This window comes from Agelaius phoeniceus, chromosome 6 (genome assembly GCF_051311805.1).
Source record: "Agelaius phoeniceus isolate bAgePho1 chromosome 6, bAgePho1.hap1, whole genome shotgun sequence".
NCBI lineage: Eukaryota > Metazoa > Chordata > Aves > Passeriformes > Icteridae > Agelaius > Agelaius phoeniceus.
The window spans coordinates 42253617-42274860 of NC_135270.1; the positions used below are offsets into that span (position 1 = coordinate 42253617).

At 47.0% G+C, this 21244-nt stretch overlaps 3 protein-coding genes across 5 annotated transcripts; 1 reads left to right on the forward strand and 2 right to left on the reverse strand.

Annotated features, from left to right (window-relative positions):
• The first annotated feature begins 135 nt into the window (after positions 1–135).
• SAMD15 (sterile alpha motif domain containing 15) lies at positions 136–3559 on the forward strand. 2 transcript variants are annotated; one of them, XM_077180534.1, is made up of 3 exons: positions 136–216; positions 570–668; positions 2606–3559. In XM_077180534.1, exons 1-3 carry the CDS (start codon positions 205–207, stop codon positions 2870–2872), a joined length of 378 nt encoding a protein of 125 aa, XP_077036649.1. In that variant the 5' UTR covers positions 136–204; the 3' UTR covers positions 2873–3559. The 2 variants fall into 2 exon arrangements, with proteins under 2 accessions (XP_077036649.1, XP_077036648.1); XM_077180533.1 differs by lacking the exon at positions 136–216 and adding an exon at positions 224–418.
• Positions 3560–4054: 495 nt separating this feature from the next.
• On the reverse strand, positions 4055–6378 carry LOC129121234 (uncharacterized). The gene is given in 6 exon segments (XM_077180562.1): positions 4055–4305; positions 4308–4679; positions 5038–5103; positions 5106–5238; positions 5965–6296; positions 6363–6378. Coding segments are annotated over 6 exon segments (1170 nt in total).
• A 1160-nt stretch (positions 6379–7538) lies between these two features.
• Positions 7539–21222, reverse strand: VIPAS39 (VPS33B interacting protein, apical-basolateral polarity regulator, spe-39 homolog). Of its 2 annotated transcripts, none has more exons than XM_077180531.1 (20): positions 21099–21222; positions 20703–20795; positions 20140–20239; positions 18697–18843; positions 17673–17711; positions 17249–17313; positions 15154–15210; positions 14167–14259; positions 13468–13501; positions 12924–13026; positions 12809–12836; positions 12572–12645; positions 11959–12034; positions 11532–11666; positions 11009–11050; positions 10538–10627; positions 10048–10134; positions 9140–9229; positions 8721–8825; positions 7539–8454 (listed from the first exon to the last, which is right to left on the reverse strand). In XM_077180531.1, exons 2-20 carry the CDS (start codon positions 20793–20795, stop codon positions 8434–8436), a joined length of 1479 nt encoding a protein of 492 aa, XP_077036646.1. In that variant the 5' UTR covers positions 21099–21222; the 3' UTR covers positions 7539–8433. The 2 variants fall into 2 exon arrangements, with proteins under 2 accessions (XP_077036646.1, XP_054491817.2); XM_054635842.2 differs by lacking the exon at positions 21099–21222 and adding an exon at positions 20930–21070.
• Between the last annotated feature and the right edge of the window lie 22 nt (positions 21223–21244).

Genomic DNA, 21244 nt, shown 5'->3' on the forward strand with positions numbered 1-21244 from the left:
GGGGACGGAAACACCCGAGCGAGTGCGTGAGAGCCGGGCCGCGGGGAGATGGTGGCACCGCGGTGCTCATCCCTCAGCCTCCCCTCTCGACAACGCAGCCAATCAACATTCAGTTCTGCAGAGCCGCGGGGCGCGGGCGGCGTTGCAGGCTGACAGCAGGGAGGGAGTGGCGGAAGAGAGAAGGGGGCGCACCTCCAGGAAGCGATGGTTGCCAAGGTAACGGGGTCCCGGGAAAACGCGGCGGCGGGGGATGGGGCCGGTGGAGCCGCGCCCGGGTCCCGCGGGGACTGGGGAGGCTGAAGGGCCGCAGCCTGAGCCCGAGGGTGCGGGGGGACCGCGAGCCGTCTGCCCCTTCCTGACCTGGAGCGCCGAGGAAGTGGCTGAGTGGGTGGCGCAGCTCGGCTTCCCCCAGTACCAGGTGCGGGGCTGCCGGCCCGGGCGGGAAACCGCCGCCCTCGGCACCGCCTGGAGCGGTGGCGCTGAGCTCAGTGTGCATGTGAGAGCGGCAAGGGGGCGGCAGTGGCAGAGGGCGATCCCTTTCCCTCCTTTCCCTCCGCTTCCCTGCCCAGGAATGCTTCAGGGCCAACGGCATCAGCGGCCGCCGCCTCATCCACGCCAACTGCTCCAACCTGCCCGCCATGGGCGTCACGGACTTCGGCCACATGCAGGTGCAAAAGGGCCGCTCGGTTTTATTTCCTTCTTTTACGCTTTGCTGGACACAAACAGGAGGTGTCTCTTCCTCATTTTATGAACATTTTTTCCTTTCAAACCTCTATATTTTCTTTAACACTGATAGTTAAGGCTGAATTTCGGGGCTACAGTCTGGCCTTCCAAAGCTTCCTAAAAGTTCAGAAGAACAAATTTACTTAAGTTTCATTACCCCCTTTCCCTTCCCTAGTGGAAACCACAGAGGGACCGCATTTACAGAGCCAAATCATCTGTTTTGCATCACAATTTGAAGTTGCTTTCACCAGAAGGCTCAGGTAGAAGTTCAAACCAAGAAGAAAGAAGAAGCTCTATGCTCTAGTTAGTAGAGTATTAACACTGTTTATTTTATCCTACAATACCAAAATGCAATTTCACCACAGTTCTGTCTGGCTGCATAATCTTAACAGTTTGTTTGAAACTAAATAATGCCACCAAAAACATTAACTAGTGCCATGACTGCCTGTTGTTTTGACAGAAAGGCATCAATTTAACACTAAGTTTTTCAGACAGCAAACCTTCACGAATATTTCTGGTACAAGCAGGTAGAGACTACCGTCATTTGTGCTTTCCAAAAGTGGAAGAATTCTATATGCTTTGTAAGCCTCACCCTCATATTGGGATATAGGGATGATGTATGGTGTTAGTTCAGCTGCTGAGTAAATACTGGGCCATGGGTTACACATATCAGCTGTGACCCATTCTTCCTCTGGTTGGAACTGAAATTCCTCTAGATAAGCAACAGACAGCCAGGACACTGCCACAAGCTTGGAAGTGAGACATTCCAGTAGTGTTTTCCAAAGCTTGCAGGTAAACTGGGAACATCTCACAGACTTCAGTGGAACCTAGATGCTCTCAAAGGTCATGCCCTATCCTGCCAGTTATTTGTGTTTTAAAGAACTTTTTTCTGACAGAATCCAAGTATGCAGAGCTCTGCAGGATGAGGCCCTTTGGGTCTTTCAGGAAGTGTCTACTAAAGGAGGTGAAAAGTTAAAACTGCAATTTCCCAACAAGAAATACAAACTAAAGGCTGTGAGCAGTGGAAACTGATACAGTTGCTATAGAAATAAGAGTGATAGCATCAGCTCAGTGAGATGGAAACTGCAGTTTAGGGGAAATGGCAGTTTGGTAGAGAGCTACGCAGCTAATTATGTGGAAGCTATGCAGCGTGGACATTACTGCTGGTTTTAATCCCACTGTAATGGTATTCTAAATATCAAAAGCACTCAAGATAAGAGTCTGGTGTTCTTTTGTTATCACAAAAAGTATTCAGTCAAGCTAAAGTTGGGGGAGGGTTTTGAGCAAATACTGTGAAAGATCAGTAAAACCTTGCAAATTGTATTTTGAAGCTTCAGTCAAATTAGATAGTTAAATTCTCAGAAGTTGCTTCAAAAACAATGGTAAGGCTCTGCTCACTCACAATTCCAGGTCCAGCCATCTCAAACAACCATACACTCATCATTTTCTAAATGAACAATATGATTTTTCACTAATTATTTTTTACACTTTTGCGTAGATTGTAATTTGCATTATAATTTAACAAACAGCAATGATTTTGCTTTAAGCAGAAGAGACTGCAGTTCATTTATCCATAGCTTGTTTGTCCTTGAAGTGCAAGGATGAAAGCAGAGCTATATTTATGCCACTAGGAGACTAGATGTGATGCCATCCCTGATAGTAAATCTGGAGAGAAGGTGATATGCGCTGCTTTAACAGTGTCACATGGAGCTTATGGATTCATATCTCCCTTATGTTGCAACTTCAAGCATGAAACCGTACCAAAATTCAGAATATCACTGTTATTTCCTGCTGCTCTGACATGGAATGGACAGTTTTAGCTGTTGCCCTATTGTCTTGGTTTAAGAAATGAGAATTTCTGATGTTTTGTCTTGTATTTCAGGAAATTTCACGACACGTGCGAGAGCTGCTGGGGATTGAGGAGCCTCTCTTCAGCAGATCCATTGCCCTCCCATACAGAGACAATATGGGTCTATTCCTAGAGAGAAAGGCACCAACAGGAGAGAAAGCAGATGCCCTCACTTTCTCACAGTTTATCCAAAAAGCAGGACTGGAGCCCTATACTTCAGCTCCTTCTTTGCAAGGATCCCAGGCCATGGAGGGAGTAGATGCTGTCCCTGCATCACAGGACACGCAGAGGCAGAATTAGAGACTCATACTGCACTTTTGCCTTTGTAAGAAGCCCAGCAGCCACAGCAGACTGTACCCTTATTACCTTGCAGATTGTTCAAGGAGGTACAGTTCCACCTTTTAACAATTACAAAAAATTGTGCACTGCACTGCCACTGCAGCTCTTAGACATTTTATTACACCAAACCCATTCCCACATTGTCTCTTTTCTGCAATACTTCATTTGCTTGCAGGAATTAAGTGAAGTGGAGGTTGTGGATCAGACTGTACCATTGTCTGTCTTTCACTTCTGCTTCACAGTTGATTTGAAAATACAGAAAAAACCAATCATAGACATATTTTAGGCACAAGTGATTGATAAGAACTTCCCAGATGCTCAAGTGAATAGATTTCTCCCAGGCTTCAGTGTCTGCAGACTGAGCTTGCTCTGAAACCCAGATGTAAGATAAATGGCATATACAATAACTGGTGTACAGGTGTGCAGACAGCTGCTGTCAGCAATCAGAATTAAGCAAGGGATCTAGGTGCAACATGCATAACTAATCCTTGGCCACAAAAATTATTTCCTGTAATGCAAAACCAGGTAGGCATGTTTATCATGGTAAACAGTACTGTGAGACATGATAGATGGTGGCAGAAAGTACAAAAGAATACTGAACTAGAGAATTTGTGGAATAAAAATTGCTTTGTCCTGGGTGGATTTGGACAGAGTATCCAGTTACCTGCTTTTTCCCTGAAGGACATTTCATATAGTCTGTGGTGATGAGAGTGGGGTGCATTATCACCAGCAAGGAAGTAGAAGTGCTCATGAAGGCCTGGCTCAACACAAAGAGCACTCCTGACTAAATCATTACTGTGTTGTCAGGATTCAATAGCTTTCTCAAGATCCCTCATGGGGAATAAAAAAATAATACAACAAAAAAGACTGGGCCTGATCCTATTTAGTTTTTTACACCAAAGCTGCAGCCTCTACAAAATAACCGTAATTTGGTTTTGTAATTCAGTTCTGTATTGAAGCTGCAATAGAAACACAGTTTCTGAAGCAGTTCATAGGCCAAGAAGATTATGTAATAAGTAAATTCAGACCAAAAAACCCAAACCAAAAGAAAACAAAAAAAACCCACCTCGGGTAACCAGGGATAAGCAAGTTTGCTGAGCAGTGTAGAGACTGAAACTCATAGAAGAAAATGTGTGCATAAGGTTATTGGCTGGAATAGTTCAGAGTCTGAGAGCTAACAGTGCTGGTTCTTGCACTTAGTCCCATGAAAGGGCTGGGATGACATCTCAGCAAAGCATTCCTCATGGGCTTCATTAAAGTTTGTGAAGATTAAGAATCATACTCAGCATTTTCCTCTGGAATTTCTGAGAAACTGTTGGAAGCAGCTGTGGATTATGGAGACTTGTTATCCAGTATCATGCTAGGCTCCACTGCAGCTGAAGTGAGAGATGTCTGGTGCTGAGCAGCCCACACTGCTTTGTAGGACAGTCTCCAGAGGGTGCCTGGTACAGTAGAGCACCAGGCATCAGATGGCACAAGACAAGCTCTCTCTTTTCTAGCAGCTGCCTAAAGAGAGACTTTCTCAGTGACACAGCTGTCAGGAAAAACCAGGGGAAGGTTCTGGGATGGAAAAACAAGTGGAAACATTTACTGGCAACAACTGTCCAAAGCAGCTTGCTAATAATGTAACAAACAGTGGTTTTCTTCAGTGTCGGACTACATGACTTGTTCTTGGGTCTTTGAGAAACCATCAGACTCAGAGACTTGAATATAAAATGTTGCAGAATGGCTCTAGAACAGTCCTGCAAAAGCAGGAATCCTTTCCCTCAAGCAGCCTTCCTGTCTTAACATCCTCAGTAGCCCAGTTCATGAACTGTCAATAAGATCATTACCCCCAAGAACTGTCCTCCCTAGATATTCCCATAGGAAATTTTTTTTTTTTTGCATTCAATGCCCTAGTCTTGATCAGTTGCTTCAGACAACCCTGATAAGTAGGATCTAGGGACAAAATAACTCAGTCCAGGTCTTCTGTTGCTAATACATCATCTAATGCAATTGCTGGGGCAGAGATGTGGTCCTAAGGACAGCATGGAGTTCAGCACTTTCCAACCCAACAAGGCAGCCCATGCTTTCTGTGAGATGAGGCAAGCTGCAAAGCAGAGACAAGAAGTACCTCAGCATTCAACTGTCTTTCTCCTCTTGAGTAACTGCAGAGGCAAAATCTTTGCTGACAAAACTCTTGCACACAAAGCTGGGCAGGAAGATTTTTGTTCTGCACAGATGAGGCAGCATTCAAGAAAGCTGAGGTCATTTGTTCATTTCAGTGCCTTCTGGTGAGGCAGATTCTGCCACAGGATGCTGTTCAGGCCTGCATAAAAAATGACCATCTATTCATGGAATTATATTTTCCTTGCAGGATGAACAAAAATCAAGTATCAATTACCAGTGTGCACACAGATGTGAAGAGATATTCTTATCTCACACTGCTGGGAGGAATCACACTGACAACCAGACCTGTTTGATTTGAAACCTCTGATCTAGAACCATTTTAGGTGAGGGATTTTAAAATTAATAGTAACAAGTCTAATATAGCTTGTACTTTATGTAGCTCATACTAATTGAGTAACCAGTAGTCCTTGACAGGTCATACAACCATTCTGCCATGACGGCACGCTGAGCACCAGGGGTGCTTCAAGCGCACTCAGCTACGCATTCATTACAGCGTGGTTGTTCCTATGTTTCAGATCCCCTTTTGTAGAAACAATGGGTTAGAGTTCCATCCTGTGGTAAAACCCAGAAATTGCAGGATTGAGTCCTGCAGTAAATCCTGTAGTGAAACTGTATGGTGAAAGGTGCACTGTGAACTCTTTTTAGGCCACATGTAAGTTAGTAAGTTAGCGGCAGTTATGGTGGAGTTTGCTCAGATGCTTTGAGTTCTTTTAACTCTAAGGGAGTTGTATGAGTTCACTGCAGTATGTGAATATTTTGTGTGTTAAGAATGAGTTATGAGTCTGCCAGCATAAAAAAAATGACATAGGGCCACCCATGACATAAAGCTTGTTTGCTCAAAAGTTGTTTTTGATAAATGTATAAATATGTGAAAAATCTTATACAGGATATGGAGTTGGAATGATTTTCACTGCACATCCTGGCCAGAATAAAGTAATGCAACTCACTGCCACCTCAAAGATAGGGTCAGAGTTTAATTTCTTCCTGAGTTTGGTGACAGTTCCAGGCCCAGGCTCTGAAATTACATGGTCCATTTTTCTTGAGGGGAGGGATGGAGGTGTCAAGGCTGTACACAGTGACAGGACAAATGGCAGCATGTGTGACAGGAGGCAGCAGAGGAACACAATGTCCTCCCAGGCCACCAGCTCAGCATTGTCATAAATGCATGTAAAGCTCTGCTTCTGCAGGGCTATTGAACTAAGCAAGGTGAAAGGGACTCAAAAGCTCAGAGAGAAAGCAGAGCTATGAACCAGCACACCTCTAGGCACCAGAACACATTTACCTGTGCTCTGCCACATGCAGGTGAAACACAAACCACTGCTACCAGACTGGTAGCAGTCTGCCTGCCCAAAGTGGCACAGAGGGACTTTGGTGGCTGCCCATCACTGTTCTTATATAGCAAAGGGCAGCAGCAGAGTGACACAAAGGAATAAATATGCAAAGAACTCAGCTGCTTGGCCCAGTCCTTGCAGGCTGATTTAAAGTCTTTAGCTGAAACAGCTGATCCTTGGGAATCTGGCTAGTTTTCAAGACCTATAAAAAGCTATTTAATAAACCCTGTTTCATCTCTTCCCTGAGATGATTGGAAAGAGGATTTTATTCCAACATGTCCCTGGAGGACCATTCTCCCTATTTGTTATTTCTCCCATTATCCCTATTCTCCCTAAACTCTTATCTATGAGTTTATGGGATTATATGACTTTATATGCAGCCTGTAGACAACATTGTTTACTCAATTACTATGAGCTACATAAAATACAAGCTGTATTAGACTTGTTACTATTAACTTTAGCATCCCTCAGCTAAAATGGCCCTAGATCAAGGGCAGTCTTACCAATTTGTCCAAGTATGTGATGACAGGGAGTAAAGAAAGGGACTCAGACTCTCTTCAGTGGTGCCCAGTGATGACAAGGAGCACCGGACACAAACTGAAATGTGCTTGTCCATCTGAAGACACAAACTCACCTTTTACTGTGAGTATTGCCAAATTCAGAACAGGTTTTCCAGAGAAGCTGAGTTGATGCTGAAAACCCACAGAGCCATGGTCTTGGTCTGCCTGTTCCAGGTGATCCTGCTAAAGCATGAGTAGACTAAATGATCAAGTGGTCCCTTCCAACCCAAATGATTCCTTAAGAAAAAAAACCAAACACCAACAGAAAAAAAAAACCAGTTCATAGTGCATCAAGGAGGCTGGAATCCAAATCTACTGTCATGTTTGTGTGACCTTCTGTGGCAGCAAACTCCCCTACAAACTCTAAAATTAATTCATCTGTGCTGACAGCACTGAAGGTGTTAAATAAGGTACTGCTGCAAGCAATGTCACTCCATGGTGACATGCACTGTGCTTTTCAGAATATTAAAAAACATCCTGCAACTCCTTTTGTGGGAGGTGATAAATTGCTTAGGATTAACACACAAGAGTGACAATGTGCTTAGTGGGGAAAGGAAAGAAACAGGCCAAGGAGAAAGAGACAACTTTATTTACAGAATTGAAGTGAGGTCTGAAAGGATGAAGCCAGCAGCTGCCTGAGGAGTTGTGTTTCTGAGAAAGTGCATTTCAGTCCTTCCTGGCATAACACTTTCTGAGAAAAGAGCTGCTAGGGCCAGCAGGTTTGTGTCAACTGAGAGAGCTTCCTGCTTGCTCTCCATCCAACCCATATGGACTCTGACCACCTCTACACTAGGTATTTCCCTCATAAAGGGATCTTCCAAATGCTGCAGAGTGCAAGCAGAAGGATACTGGCAGAGGTTGCTGTCCTGGCTCTCTGCATGAGTTCACACACCTCTTTTCCTAGAGTGAGCCAGAATTAAAAAAATAAAAAAAAAATGCAAGTGGTCCTTTGCCTCCCAGCACTTTCACACAGGGAGAACATGGTCCAGGTAGGTTTTACTCCAGACACAGCCATGATTAGTGATGCCCAAGCCAGCTTGACTGTTACAGGGACTGGTCGGCACTCTCTGTTGGAGAGACTCACAAATGTGACTGACATGCTCCTCTTGCAAGAACAAGCCCAGGCACCACCCAGAGCAAACATTCATCTTGCTGTGCCCAGCAACTTCCCTCCATACACACAAGTGATGCCTGGCTTACAGCCAGGTCAAATACAATCAGATTCCAAAAAGAATCAACCCTGCTGGATCAGTACCATGCTTTTGCCAGCCACAGTTTAGTAGTAGCTGTCTTCAACCAGCCTGAACACCACGGTCCCACTGGGCACGGGCATCCACTGTCACCGACGAATGCTGATCATGCAATGAGTAGTAACAGAGCTGCTCTGTTGGCTCTGGACTGGGTTCTGCAGTTCCCTCTTTCAGTGACAAGGTGATGGCCAAACAGGCTGTTCCACAGGTGTTCAATTCTTCCACCGGATTTGCTAAAAGAGGGAACAAGACACGACTAACAGCAATGCTGAACACCGAGCCCTAGGGGCCAACTTAGTGACTCCCAATTCCTGACAAGGACAGCTATGCCAAGAGCCTGCCATTTCTATCAGTATAACCATTCATTCCTACCCTGAATGCAAACAAAAGATTAGCTTCCCAGCAGTGATAGAAAGTACATAGGACAGCCATGCCCCTACACCTAATCTCTACCTGTTTCTGGTGAGAGTGTCTGGAAGAAAGAGTAAGCATTTCTTACTGTGTTGCTGAGAATGCTGTTTATCTTCTCTTCTTCTGCAGAGCCCCGCTCCACCTTGCCTTTATATGCTGTCAGCTGGATACGATCCTTTAGATCCCGGTAGGTCTAGATAAAGGGCAAAACCAGCACCCAGCTGAGAGAAAGGGACACTTCAGTGGTTACATGGTGTCCTGCAGATGGGCAGGGCAGCTCTACAATCCCCCATGCAGTTCCCAACACAGAAGAATTTCACAGCACAAATGCTAGGAGCCACCCTCCTGGCTCATGGACTTCTACTGGGAACCTTATCATTTTTCCCAGGGCACAGGGATAAACAAACACCACCAGGCACGTGACACAAGTGGCACATTGCAGAGAACAGAAAAGTTAGAGAGAAAAAGCAGGCCCGTGTCCCAACTCTTCACACAGCAGCAACCTACCTCTATGACAACATCATGGCACTTGTATTTGGTAGCGAGGTTCAGCCGGGTCTCCACATCTTCCACCAGGCGCACATATTCCTGCAGCACCTGTGAGAGACAGAAGAGTCTCAGCTCCCTGCTGCATGTATGTCCTGCCTCATTCCCTCACCTCAGTCCCAAAACCTTTCAAATTTGCTGGTCACACAGAGTTGGCCCCTTCTTTAGGGAACAAGTGACCTCAAGAGCTTTGGCTGCAAAAAATTTTCTCCCTACAGTGGCAAGCAGCATCTCTGTATTCTCATGTCATTTGACCTTGCTTTTACACCTTCCTTTTTTGTCTTATTTCCAAGAGAATATTCCTGTTCAGTCAAGCTGGCCTTCTGCCTTGCCTGCCTGACTTCCAACATTTGGGAATTGCCTGCTACTGTACCCTTAGAAGGTCATATTTAAAAACTGACTGACAGACCCCACTGTCTGCAAAAACATTCTCCCAGGGGACCTTACCATTTCCCTGAGTAGCCTGAAGTCTGTTCTCCTCATGTCCAGACCTGAGGTTTTGCTGGCACTTTTCCTCCTATCAACAGAATGTTAGGCTACCTCATTGCTACGGATCAGGTTAACCATTGCCAGCCAGATTAAGAAAGAGAAAATGTAGCAAAGAAAGGTGGCAATGCACATGGGAAGAGAGTACCCAGCCAACTTTGGCCAGCTGCCCCTCTTGCAGTCAGAGCTAGGACCCAGCCCTCAATACCACCCACACCTTCTGTTGAGACATGGGTCACTCAGCTGTGTGCTGTACCCACCTGGCAAAGCCAAAAGATCAGCAAGCTTCTCCCACTTCCAGCTAGGAAGCAGCTCACCTGAGGAGTCATTCATACAACAAATCCCAACAAAGAGCAGGTCATTAGCAGGGGTTCCTGGCTCACCTGCACTGGAGCATTGTTCCTCTGCAAGATCTCCACTACCCGGTGGAAGCCAATAGGTGCCTTCTTCTTGGTGTAACCCAGCCAGTTCTGAAATGAGAACCAAACCTATGTTAACCCAAAAGGATAATCCTTCCAGCCACAAGAAAATGTGTTTTTTTCTCCCAGTGCCAGCAACATACTCCACAGCCATCACATGCACCCCACTGCAGAGCCCTTCAGGCAGTGGCAGGGCACAGGCTGGCTGCAATAATCCCTTTGGTAGCAGAGCTCAGGGGCAGCCCCCTTCTCTGACCTTATTGCTGCAGCCAAGCCAGGCCCAGCAGAGGTCTCAAGCAGGGAGAGGAGGAAAGTATTGCAACATTCTGCAGAAGAGATGCTGGGCCCTGCTGAAATAAAACCAGTCTGTCCAGTAACTCCAGAACAAGCCAGCTATCAGTAGCAGATGCCAGAACTTGGAACTGTGTCCCCAGCAAGGCTTTCTGCAGCTCACCTTGGTGGTGAGGAGGGCATCCACATCACCCCAGGCCCGCAGCTTGGCACGGGCTGCCAGGGCAGTCAGCACATACTGCTTATCAGGAATCTGCAAGGCAGAAAGCTGCAGTCAGAACAGTGGCACAGCTCAGAAGGTCTTTGTGGGCTGGACATGAATGGCATCTGCCCCAGCTCTGTCAGGACCTACACTAACACCCAGGCAAAGAGGGAAGGTGCTGCCTGATGCCATACACAGCACTGCAGAGACTAGGAAGTGGGGATTTGCAAGTACTGCTGCAAACAGGGTACCTATGGCTCCCAATTGCCTTTCTGAGACTCCAGAAGGGCCCTGCTCAAAAAGCATGCCATGGCCCCCTCCCTAGCTCAGGGCTGAGGCCCTCAGATTCCTCCTACTGAGCTCCTTCATTACATACAGTTTGTCTGTGCATGTTTTCAGCTAGTGCTGCCACAACAGAGGAGACTCACGCACCTTAAATGTCTTCTTCAGGTTGGTGGGGCTGCTGAACATTCCCTAGAGAAAGCAGACAAGTCAGTGCAAACTCAGAAGTGCAAACCCCAGGCCACAGCAGGGGTTCAGACACCTGTTATAAGGCATCAGCCTTGCATAGAGTCAATCTTCTCAAGATTTTACTGCTTTTTGCTCATGTCAGTGCCACAGGAGGAAGCAGCTGGCAGAAGAGAGCAACTATCTCACCCCATTAGCTGTCTGGTCTGGTTTCCCCTACATCCTCAACTGGTGCATCACCAGTACCACGCAGCTCAGCCTCATGGGATTTACAGTGGTTTCTAGGAGGCAACTCCCTGACAAACTGTGCCAGGTTGAATGTCTTGGAGCACAAAACCCTAAACTGGTGCCAGGGGACAAGGTCTCTCTGAGGGATGAAATATGACCTCTCTTTCCCTTTTTCTCCTTAATATGCTGCAACTTGACCACCTCACATCTCGAGGGCTACAAGGATGAGATGCAACCTTATCTTCTGCCACATCCTCACCTCAGCCTCTGTGTAGTGGTAGAAACAGGAATAGAAGAGGGTGGTCACTAGTGGCATGTTGAGAATTGAAGCCTTGCGAGGATATTTCCGAAACAGCTCTGACTGCCCAGCCATCTCCAAGTGCCGATCATTAGCCTGCAGAATCAGGAAGACAGACAGGGAACATGAGCCAAGATAACTGCCTGTATAGCTGTGGGATAGAGACCTAGAGGAAGTGTTGTGACAGCAATGTGCAAGCACAGCCCCAACATGCTATCAAGTCTCAGATCTGGTATTTCACATGTGCCTGGCACAGCAGCCTGAACAGCAATTACAAATACACTAGCCAGGGCAGACTGGTTAGATCCAAAGTGGTATAGGTTAGGGACAGCAAGAGAGCTCACAGGTAGTCCCAGCCACCTCCTGACCAGCAGAGAAGATTTCATACCTCAATGATGATCTGTCGCTCCAACAGGGTATAATGGTCTTGGATGTGGGAGGTATCCTCAGCTGAAAATGGCAGCCTGGCCAGACATGAAGGAAAGAGACACTGTGACAAGCTCTGAAGTACAGAATCCTTCATTTACTTCTAACTACTCTTAGAAGAATTTTTTTCTACCAAACAAGCTCCCATTCTTCCCATCTTGAATGGCTACTCAAGTTCCTGACCCACTGCCCTCTCCTAGACAGGCTCCAGAGAAAGAAACATTATGCGGTAACTTTCACAGAATAACCTAAAGTGGATGCTACCAACTTCCTCAAGTGCTCAGGCACCCAGACTTTCATCCATCACGATCTGAAGGGTCAATGATCAGAGAGTCCCTTGAAGCATCTTTCCTCCTGAATTATCTGCAAAAGCTGCTGGACTAGTGATGACCACAAATGATTCCTCTCGCGTCTACACTGTACCCGCAACTCTACTCCCACTCCCCACTAAGGGAAAACCAACATCAGCTCTCAACCCACATAAGCCATGGCACTGGCACAGAGGTTTAATTTTCTTCACTAGCACTTTCTGTGAAGAATCCACATCCCTCCCCCGCTTTTGCATTTTTTCTTACCCAATGCAACCTTTCAGAAATTCCCTCCTTTTTTCTACATCCTGGATGTTCAAATGCTCCCGGTACTGAGACAGCTGGAGGGAGAGGAGAAAGAAGCAGTGTGTTCTCATGGATTTGGGAGATACAGTATTTCCAGAGGGTGAAATGGGGACAAAAAGCTTTTGCCTGATTCCCACACACTCTGCAGCCAGCCTCCCCCCCTGCAGTAAGGGAGCTTATGCTCCTGAGAATACTCACAGCAACTTCCTCAGTCCTGTCTAAGAACCTGCAAAAGGGAATTAGCAAGCATTAACCTGGAGGCAGGTTCCTAGCAGTGTGTTCAGCCTGCCACAGGATGGATCAACAGCCTCACCTGAGCAGATCCAGAAGGAACTTCTGCTCCCCCGTCTCTCTGAGGAAATGGATCAGATGGCACAAGGCCACCTGCCGCACCTCCAGCTCCCGAAACAAGATCTCTGCAGGGGAGAGAGTTTATGTACAGATGGGCAAAGGAAGATAGCACTACCAAGCAGAAGGGACTTAGCACAGTGCATGGAGCCATTGGCAGGATTCATCAACTTTATCCCATCTCAAATCACAGTGTTGGAGGCTGGAGCACAGAAGAGCCCAATCACTGGGCTGACAGCTGAATTCACAGCCAAGTGCTACCTCTAGAGATTAGTTTTCATTCATCCCATCACCACCACCTACCACTGCTTAAAGCTCCTCTCTGGAGCCTTCATAGGCATCACCATCCCCCCCGCCTCCTACATTACACTTGCTACAAAAATATTTCATGCTTAGTAAAAAAGCAATACCCCAGATGCTCTCTTTGTAACTTGCACCCAGTGATGAAATCACCCCCTCCATCCTTCACTGAAACACACTACAGAAATCCCAGCCCCAGTCATGCTCACCTCTCCTCAGTGTCCGTTTCAGGAATATCAGGACCTGTGAGCACAGGCAGGCAGGTCAGAATTATGACAGACAAACAAACAGCACACTGGTCAAGGCCTAGAGAAGTTTTTGCAAAGGGCCTCTGAAAACTCAGCTCTTATAGCACTGAACTTAATTCTGGTACCCACAACAACCAGGACAAGCAGTGAGCCTGGGCCACAGCTGCCTAGATTCTTGCCTAAGCTCCTACTCTGGAGTTTAGGTAAGTGAGACCAAAATTTACAAAGGAAAACCTTTCCATGCAAAATACAAAGGAATTAAAAGACCCAGATGAAGTAAGCTCTAACACAATCCATTTTCTCTCTGATATTTTAAAAGCCAGAAAAACTGGTGAGGCCCCAGATCCCAAATGCCAGGTCCCAGATTTTCTGTGCTGAAATGAGCAGATTAAACCTTGACCTTCAAGAAGTAGGTGCAAAAATCTGTAAGGCTGATGGATCAGAGTCCTTGTTATTAACATCAATTCTGCAGAGTGGCAGGAAAGACAGCAGGAATAGAGAATTTCCCAGTCTTTAGCTTTGACACTTCTAATAACTGTTTGAACTAAAGAATACCCCCCAGTCTTGCAAGACCAGGTGGCCAGCTGACTGCATTCTCACAAGCACTCTCTGTGGGGCCACCCAGAAGTCCCAGCCCTGTATGGCCCCAGCAGGACTCACAGCTGTAATGACATTCCCATCATGCCCTGCCACAGCTTCATCCAAGAGCACCAGCTTGTCCTGCAGGGAGCGAAATCTCTCTAGAGAGCAGACCTAGAGACAGAACAGGAAGAAGTAGGCATGTGGGACATGAGACAATCCTCAGGCTGAATCCAAGCTATTATTCATTCCTCTCCCATAAGCCCTTCAGCAACATGAATAACTGCCCTCCCAATGAGTGGAGAAATTCTCATTTAGCTGAAACCACATGCCACACGTAATCCCTGGAAATCTGCCCACAGGGGTTGCAGTCAACCCTCATTACTGCACAGTCTAGGACAGCAGACTGTACATTCAGCACAAACACCCTTGTAACAAGACAAAACTTTCCTGTACACCACAAACCACTAACCCTGACAAGAGGAGGGAACTCTACAAGCCCCTTTCCACAAAGAAGACCAGAGAAGTAGAGTCATAACTCTTTCTCCCTTCTTCTTACCCCACATCTGTGGCCTCTCTCAACCTTTAGCTCACCTCAGCCTTTGAGGAGATATATGCAGAGTGAAACCACAATCTCCCTATGTGTTCACTGCACACTGAGGCAGCTGAGATTAAGATTACAGCTCCAGTGAAACCATTTCTGTCTCCCTCCCTCCATTTGCCACCAAGTGAGAATGGAGATAAAATTCCACCCCCTCAGATTTTTAAAATGAACCCAGCCCCAGAGAGCAGAAGGGGTAGAAAGGGACACAGCAGTACAGACACCTACTGTCAGAGCCTTGCTGAGGGGACAACTCAAGTTAACAAAGCAACAAAACCCTGAAGTTCTCCCGCTGCTCCTGAGCTAGTGATCCTAGCACTGCCACCTGGCAAAGTAACAGACAGGCAGACCACCATCCCTGCTAGGTGCTGCAAGCCAGGATAGCCAGGAGCACAGCAAAGTGTAAAGCATTTTGGGACCACCCATCCTTCATCTCTTACAAGCAGGTGAGAGTGCAAAGTCCTTACCTTGCCCCTCTGCATTCTCCTGACTGTATCTTTGGGGCTCCAGTCACCACTGTAATCCTGCCACAAGAGAAATAAAGCACTCTTAAGCCTCAGATCATTTCAGCAATCTCCAAGCTGCTTTCCACTTCTGCTGCATCAGTGCTGGCCTACATGTAGCTACTCACACTGATCATTCAGCTGCTCCAGGAAAGGTGTTAGTAGGAGGTATATGTACATTTTTCAGGGGCAAATGTTGAGCCCTCAGACTCTGCATGTGCTGGTGTGGAGGGAAGCTAAAGGCCCATATGTTAACACAGCATTTCTAGTGCCTCAGTAAGGTCTGTCATCATATCCTTTATAAGTAGTGCAATGCATCAGGTTGCTCTCCTTGCAAACTATGTTGCTTTCAGGACAAACAAAATACATGCAAAACAGACTAACCCAAAACTGAAGGGCAAGGAATCAGTTTCTTGTTACAATTCAGACAGACTTCTGCTGGTGAGCTTTCCACAGCAGTGTGGAGAGCACAGGGACAATAGCCTCAGGCAAGAACCTGGGGAGTTGCACAAGACAAGGACAGTGTGACAAGGGCATTGAAGCCTGGAGGAGGACCACCTTAAGGTCACATGCTACCACTGCTGCAACGACCAGAATTTTGCCCTTGCAGCAGGTAGACACTATGATCTGAAGCACTGGATAAAAAGTGATGATGGCCCAGGCCACTCCTAACTCAGACACCATAAAGTCATCTCATCTAGGTCTCTGTGAGGCACTCAATCCAGTGAGCTTTTGAGCTTTCTGTCTCAAAAGGCCCAGAGAAAGGAAGCAACAAGAACCAGCTCTGAGGACAGTGAATTTGAAATCCATTGAAGATTTATTGAAAGCCCAAATCTAAGGATGAAAAGTCTGACCCAGTCCTACTGGGAGACCTCTGTGCATGAGTCTCTCAAAGCAATGTACAGCTGAGTGTCAAATATCCTGAGCACCAGAGCTCCCTCCAGCACCTCTGGCCAGAGGCATCTTCTCAGTCTGTCACTGTCAGGACACTCATCAAAAGCTGCCACTAGCTTTCCCTTTTTTGTCCCACCCCCATTTGCATTTAAGAGGCTGTATAATCCTTCTCCTTCCTGTTTCACTGCTTCTGCAGGCCCCGAACAGAACACAACAGGGCACTCTTGTTTCTCCTGCTGTGCTTTGAGGAAATGCTGTCTGTTAGGTTTTGTCATTAATGGCTAACTGACAAAATACACCAGCCTGGGGACGATCAGATGGCCAAGGACAGGTGGACCATGAACCCTGGCAGCTCAAGGATGCAAGTGCCAGCTACTGGAGGAGACTGGGGTCTGGGATTCAGCTACAAAACAAACCAGATGTCTAAGACCAGCTACTGGAGGGACCCATACAGCGTGTGTATGTTCCACTAGTGGAGCTGGTCAGACAGTAAGGAAGCTCAGGATGAAGCTTGAGTGTTCTCTGTATGTGTCTATTCATAAAGGCATTGGTCTGTCTGTGTTAATCTGTGCAGACAGCTGTGTTAGTATTGTGCATGTCTGTCTCTGCAGGAAATATAAGCTCAGTCCTATTACTGCCTGGACCTAGGGACATGGGACCACAATCTCACACCTAGTAAGAGGAATCCACCTAGTCCCAAAATCCTCTAGATTCTCTAACACTTATCACTGCATATCTGGTAGACAAACATTCCTGCCAACTGAAACACTGCCTCTGCTCAACTCCCTCTGTATTGTCCCAGTGATTCATGAACAAGAAATTTCAAAACTTTCATATTTAAAAAAATGTAAAAACCACATGTGATGCCAGTTTATCTGACCTGACATGAAAGCAGCTTACAAAGCACTATTTTGAAATCCTTTCCACAAAGACTGCTAGGCTATTCATTAAAAGGAGTAACCCAAACCAAGACACCCTGCAAAGCTCCATACTTCTGTGCAAAAAAAGAGAATGCTTAAATTACTGCAAGGCTGCATTTTGCAGCTCCCTGTCCTATTCCCTGCATTGCCCTCTTCTGTCTGAAACAGCAACTAATCACCTCCCATGAAACCAGTAGAGTAGGAAGTTCACTAATCTTGGTCTAAAACAAGCACTGGCTGCTCACCTTGTACTCAGCTTTCGGTCTGCGCAGCTCTGGGGCATAGTTTTTAACTCCCGTGTCAGTGAGGGCTGAGAGGGAGAGGCACAGATGAGTAGTACATAAAAATCCTGATTCACATCCACTTCCAAACCCATCCCTTTCTTGGTTTTCATGGCAGAAGACCCAAACTTCAGCATCAAATGGCAATACAGCATTACTCTAAAACAAACAGTTGTCAGTTGTACATAAGTAATTACCCCAAATCATCATGCCAATTCTTTAATTTCTTTGAGGAAAGAACAACCCACAATTCAATTTTTAGACAGCACATGATTCAGTTTCCCTTCTTGCATCATAAGGCAGATGACACTTCCCTTTTTTTTTGGAAATGCTTAGTTTCGTGTAAATCTGCACCCCTCCCCGGATGAGGCAGGGACCCAAAACTTACCATCTGAAAGGGACTGGAAACTTGAGAGTTTGTTTCGTCCTGAAATAAAAACACTGATGAGACACTGTCACTTCACCAGCAGCATCTCCTGCACAGGGAACATAAGCCTAGACTGCAGCCAGTTTACTGCTGCTATGCCATAGAACAAGTCACCCTGTACAGTGATTCGTACTACACCAGCACAGCGGGGGCTCACCTCTTACATTCTAAGGCGTTGAAGTTGTCTGTGGCATTGCAAACCATACCACACTCCATCCCTATCTGCTCTCTTGGTGCTGAGGCCAGGAGAGGTTAGACCTGAATTCACTCATCTACCTACAGAGCAGAGGCTCAAGCACATAGCACTGCATAGGCCATGGCAACACAGACAGCTCCACCCACCAGGGCTGCAATTTGGATGCCTTTCTTCATCACCTTATGGTCATAGTTGAGAGTAAAAAACACCCCAGAGAAAGAGAGACAAAGTAAAAGCTGCTTTGTTGTCTGGCTGTGTGAGAACAGAGCTGAACTCTTGCAAGCTGTGTATGTTTGCCCACAGCCTGCTGCACAGCTCCTCCCATAACCAGCTACGCTGCCACTACTGCTATCGTGTGTTTGCTGAACCAACACCAACAGCAGCCAGCTGAGCTCCAAATAAAGCATAATCAATCTGTCTTCTATTCACAACTCAAAATCAAATGAGGGCTACATGGGTCAAGCCAGTCCCTTTGCAACCTGTCTTTTCCACCAACCAAATGGATTGCCACACAGTGCTGTGCTCTACCCTGCTGTTCTTTGGAACCTGGATTTTAAGAAGCCGTAATGTCCAAAGCCCCTTCCCACTCCACAAAAGCACATGATCTACTGCACCAGACAGTCTTCAGTTTCTGACCAGAGAGCAATACACTTCCACCCTGAGGAGAGATGGGAGCTTCCCTGTTTTGCAATACACTTCAGATGAAACAATTTACATAAGATAACCCATTGCCCCTTGACAGTCTTAAGGGAAAACACATTTGTCAATATGGAATATACTGAACCTCACCTTTGAACAGGCTGCTTAGGGAGTAGGAAGAAGCTTGTTTGGGAAGAGCAGCAGCATAAGAGGAAGAGCCTTTCTGTAGACTGGAGTCTCTGCCATCCAGGGAGCTACTGCTGCCAGAGGCTGTCTCTTTGATTGACCAGGAGATACCTGTGTACAGAGAGGTCATTTTTATCCCAGAAAGAGGCTGTAAAGAACGATCTTCTGGCGTGGCAGAAACATTACGAGATGTGTGCTGGTCAGTTCTGCACTAGCACATCAAGGTAAGTCTGACCCTCAGCACTAAGTAGACACAGTGCATCCACCTCTCCATGCAGAATTGCATTTTCATATTATGCTGCTTGTTAAGCAGTGGCACATTGTCCTCCAGAAATGGCTGGTTTCAGCAACATTGTACAGCTGGCTATGGCTTGTGTGAAAGGAATACACAGACACCCCCACCTTTTATGTATTATTGCATGAGGCAAAGCATGGTCCTTGTTCTGAAAGTACAAAGCAAGACAGAGAGTCCCCGGCCTAGCTCAAAGTGCAGAAGCCTAAGAGCATGCATTCCTCAACACTGAAGACTAAGATAGTTTTCCTTCCCACACAGACAAAACAGCTCTCAGTGTGCATATGCTGCTGGCAACAATGCTTGTGTCTCCCTCCTGCCTGTTCCATACAGTTTCCCCTTGTTTTCACACAGCTGCACAACACATGTATTTTAGGATCAGGATGACAGACAAAAAACCACAATAGGTAAAGAGACCCTGGGTGGGAAAAGAAAGCAGAGGGAAGAGCTACAGCAAAGGACAAGAAGATCAGTCTCTGAAGATCCTTTGGGTGACCCATATAAAAATTTTCATGGTTTGGCACTGGCTAGCAAGTGTTACAATTCTGTGGGACATGAACTCAAAAGCACAGCACACAGGATTGTGTGTGGGCTATTAACTCACTCCCATCATCACTAGAAACACATCTGCTTAATGTTTACAGTTCCCTTTCAAATTTCAAGTGTCAGAGTCATTCTATAAGCATATATTAAACCTTGGATATCTGCTTAAAATGCTGTGGGGTCAAAATACAGAAACTTTAAATAGTGCCATTTCAGACAGTGATGTGAAGGAAATGATCACCTAGAATCTCACAGGCCACCTGAGCAAAATGAGTATCAGTCCATAACCACCAAAATACCTGCTCTGAGCTTGGCTACATATTAGAAAAAACACAGTGAATTCCCTCCACTTGTCTGCACTCCTCTTTTTTAACACAATTCGGCCTCACCCTCTTTTCAGTGGATCTGCTCAGGTAAATCAAGGAGCTCACAATGTGACCTGGGAGTCTTGAATCAGATTAGATATTCAGAATTGGATAGCAAATAATACTCCTGACTTAAGTGACTTGACTTAAGCAGCAATTTCAAACTCCCTCTGTCTCAAAGATATTTTGCACTACTTCTGCACTTACTTCCCACAGGTTCTCCACTCCAGCTGACCCTCTCGAGGTCATCATCATCATCATCGACAATATCCCGAAGGCTGTTCACTGCCCGTTTGGACTCCTTTAGCTACACACAAAAGAGTGACCTTGTGTAAGGACCATCAGAATTGCAGAATACACTTCATTTCCTACTATCATCAAACATCTCCCAAAGAATTTAGAATACAGTTTCTTCAGCTTCCATTGTTTCTTGGGATGGTATTTTAATCCTGTAGCTATGCAGCAGACATAGGAGTCCTTCCTCACCACTGGGAGCCCCAAGGACACCTATACAGACACTAACAGCTCAGCCAGCGGGAGATGCGGTTTGGTGCCTGGGCGAGGAACCACGTCCTCATGAGATTTGGGACTGGCTACCATGGAGAGAGACAGGAGCCCTTGGTACCCTCCGCAGTGGGCAGGAGGTGACAATCACCTACAGAACATCGACCCTCCGGGATGTGCAGGGCCGAGACCCGGGCTGGGACGGCTACGGGGGCCCACCCTGCGAGGGTGTCGGACCAGCAGCTCCAGAGCCGGACCCTCCCTACCTGCGAGAGCTCGTCATCCTCATCGTCAAAGGTGAAGGCCCGGAACTTGGAGCTGTGCCAGTACTCCTCCTCGTCCGCCCGCACTCTGCTCATCTGGAACGGCACCGCGTGGCTGCCTCAGCACAGGGAGGGAGGGAAGGATAGAGGAGCTGCCTCGGGGTTATCGCCACCCCTGCCCCAGGTCCAGGTCCAGGTCCCGGCCCCACCGCCCCCAGCCCCTCTCTCACCTCGCCGCCCCTCCCGCGCCAGCAGCGCTCACAGCAGGGCAGGGCGGGGTGGGGCAGCCGCGCGCGGAGCACGCCGGGACATGTAGTTCTCCCGCTACATGAGGAGCGCGGCCGCTCCTCGTTCACGCACTACGAGTCCCGGCGTGCCCCGCAGGCCGCAGTGACTTGCCTTCGGACTACCAGTCCCAGCGGGCTGGGAGAGCGGCGGAGTGGTGTCTGGGCCGGCAATCGGGATCGGGGCCCTGGGAACTGTGGGCTGACTCCGGGAGCTGTAGGCCGGCGGGGACGGGACGGGACGGGAGCGGGAGCACCAGC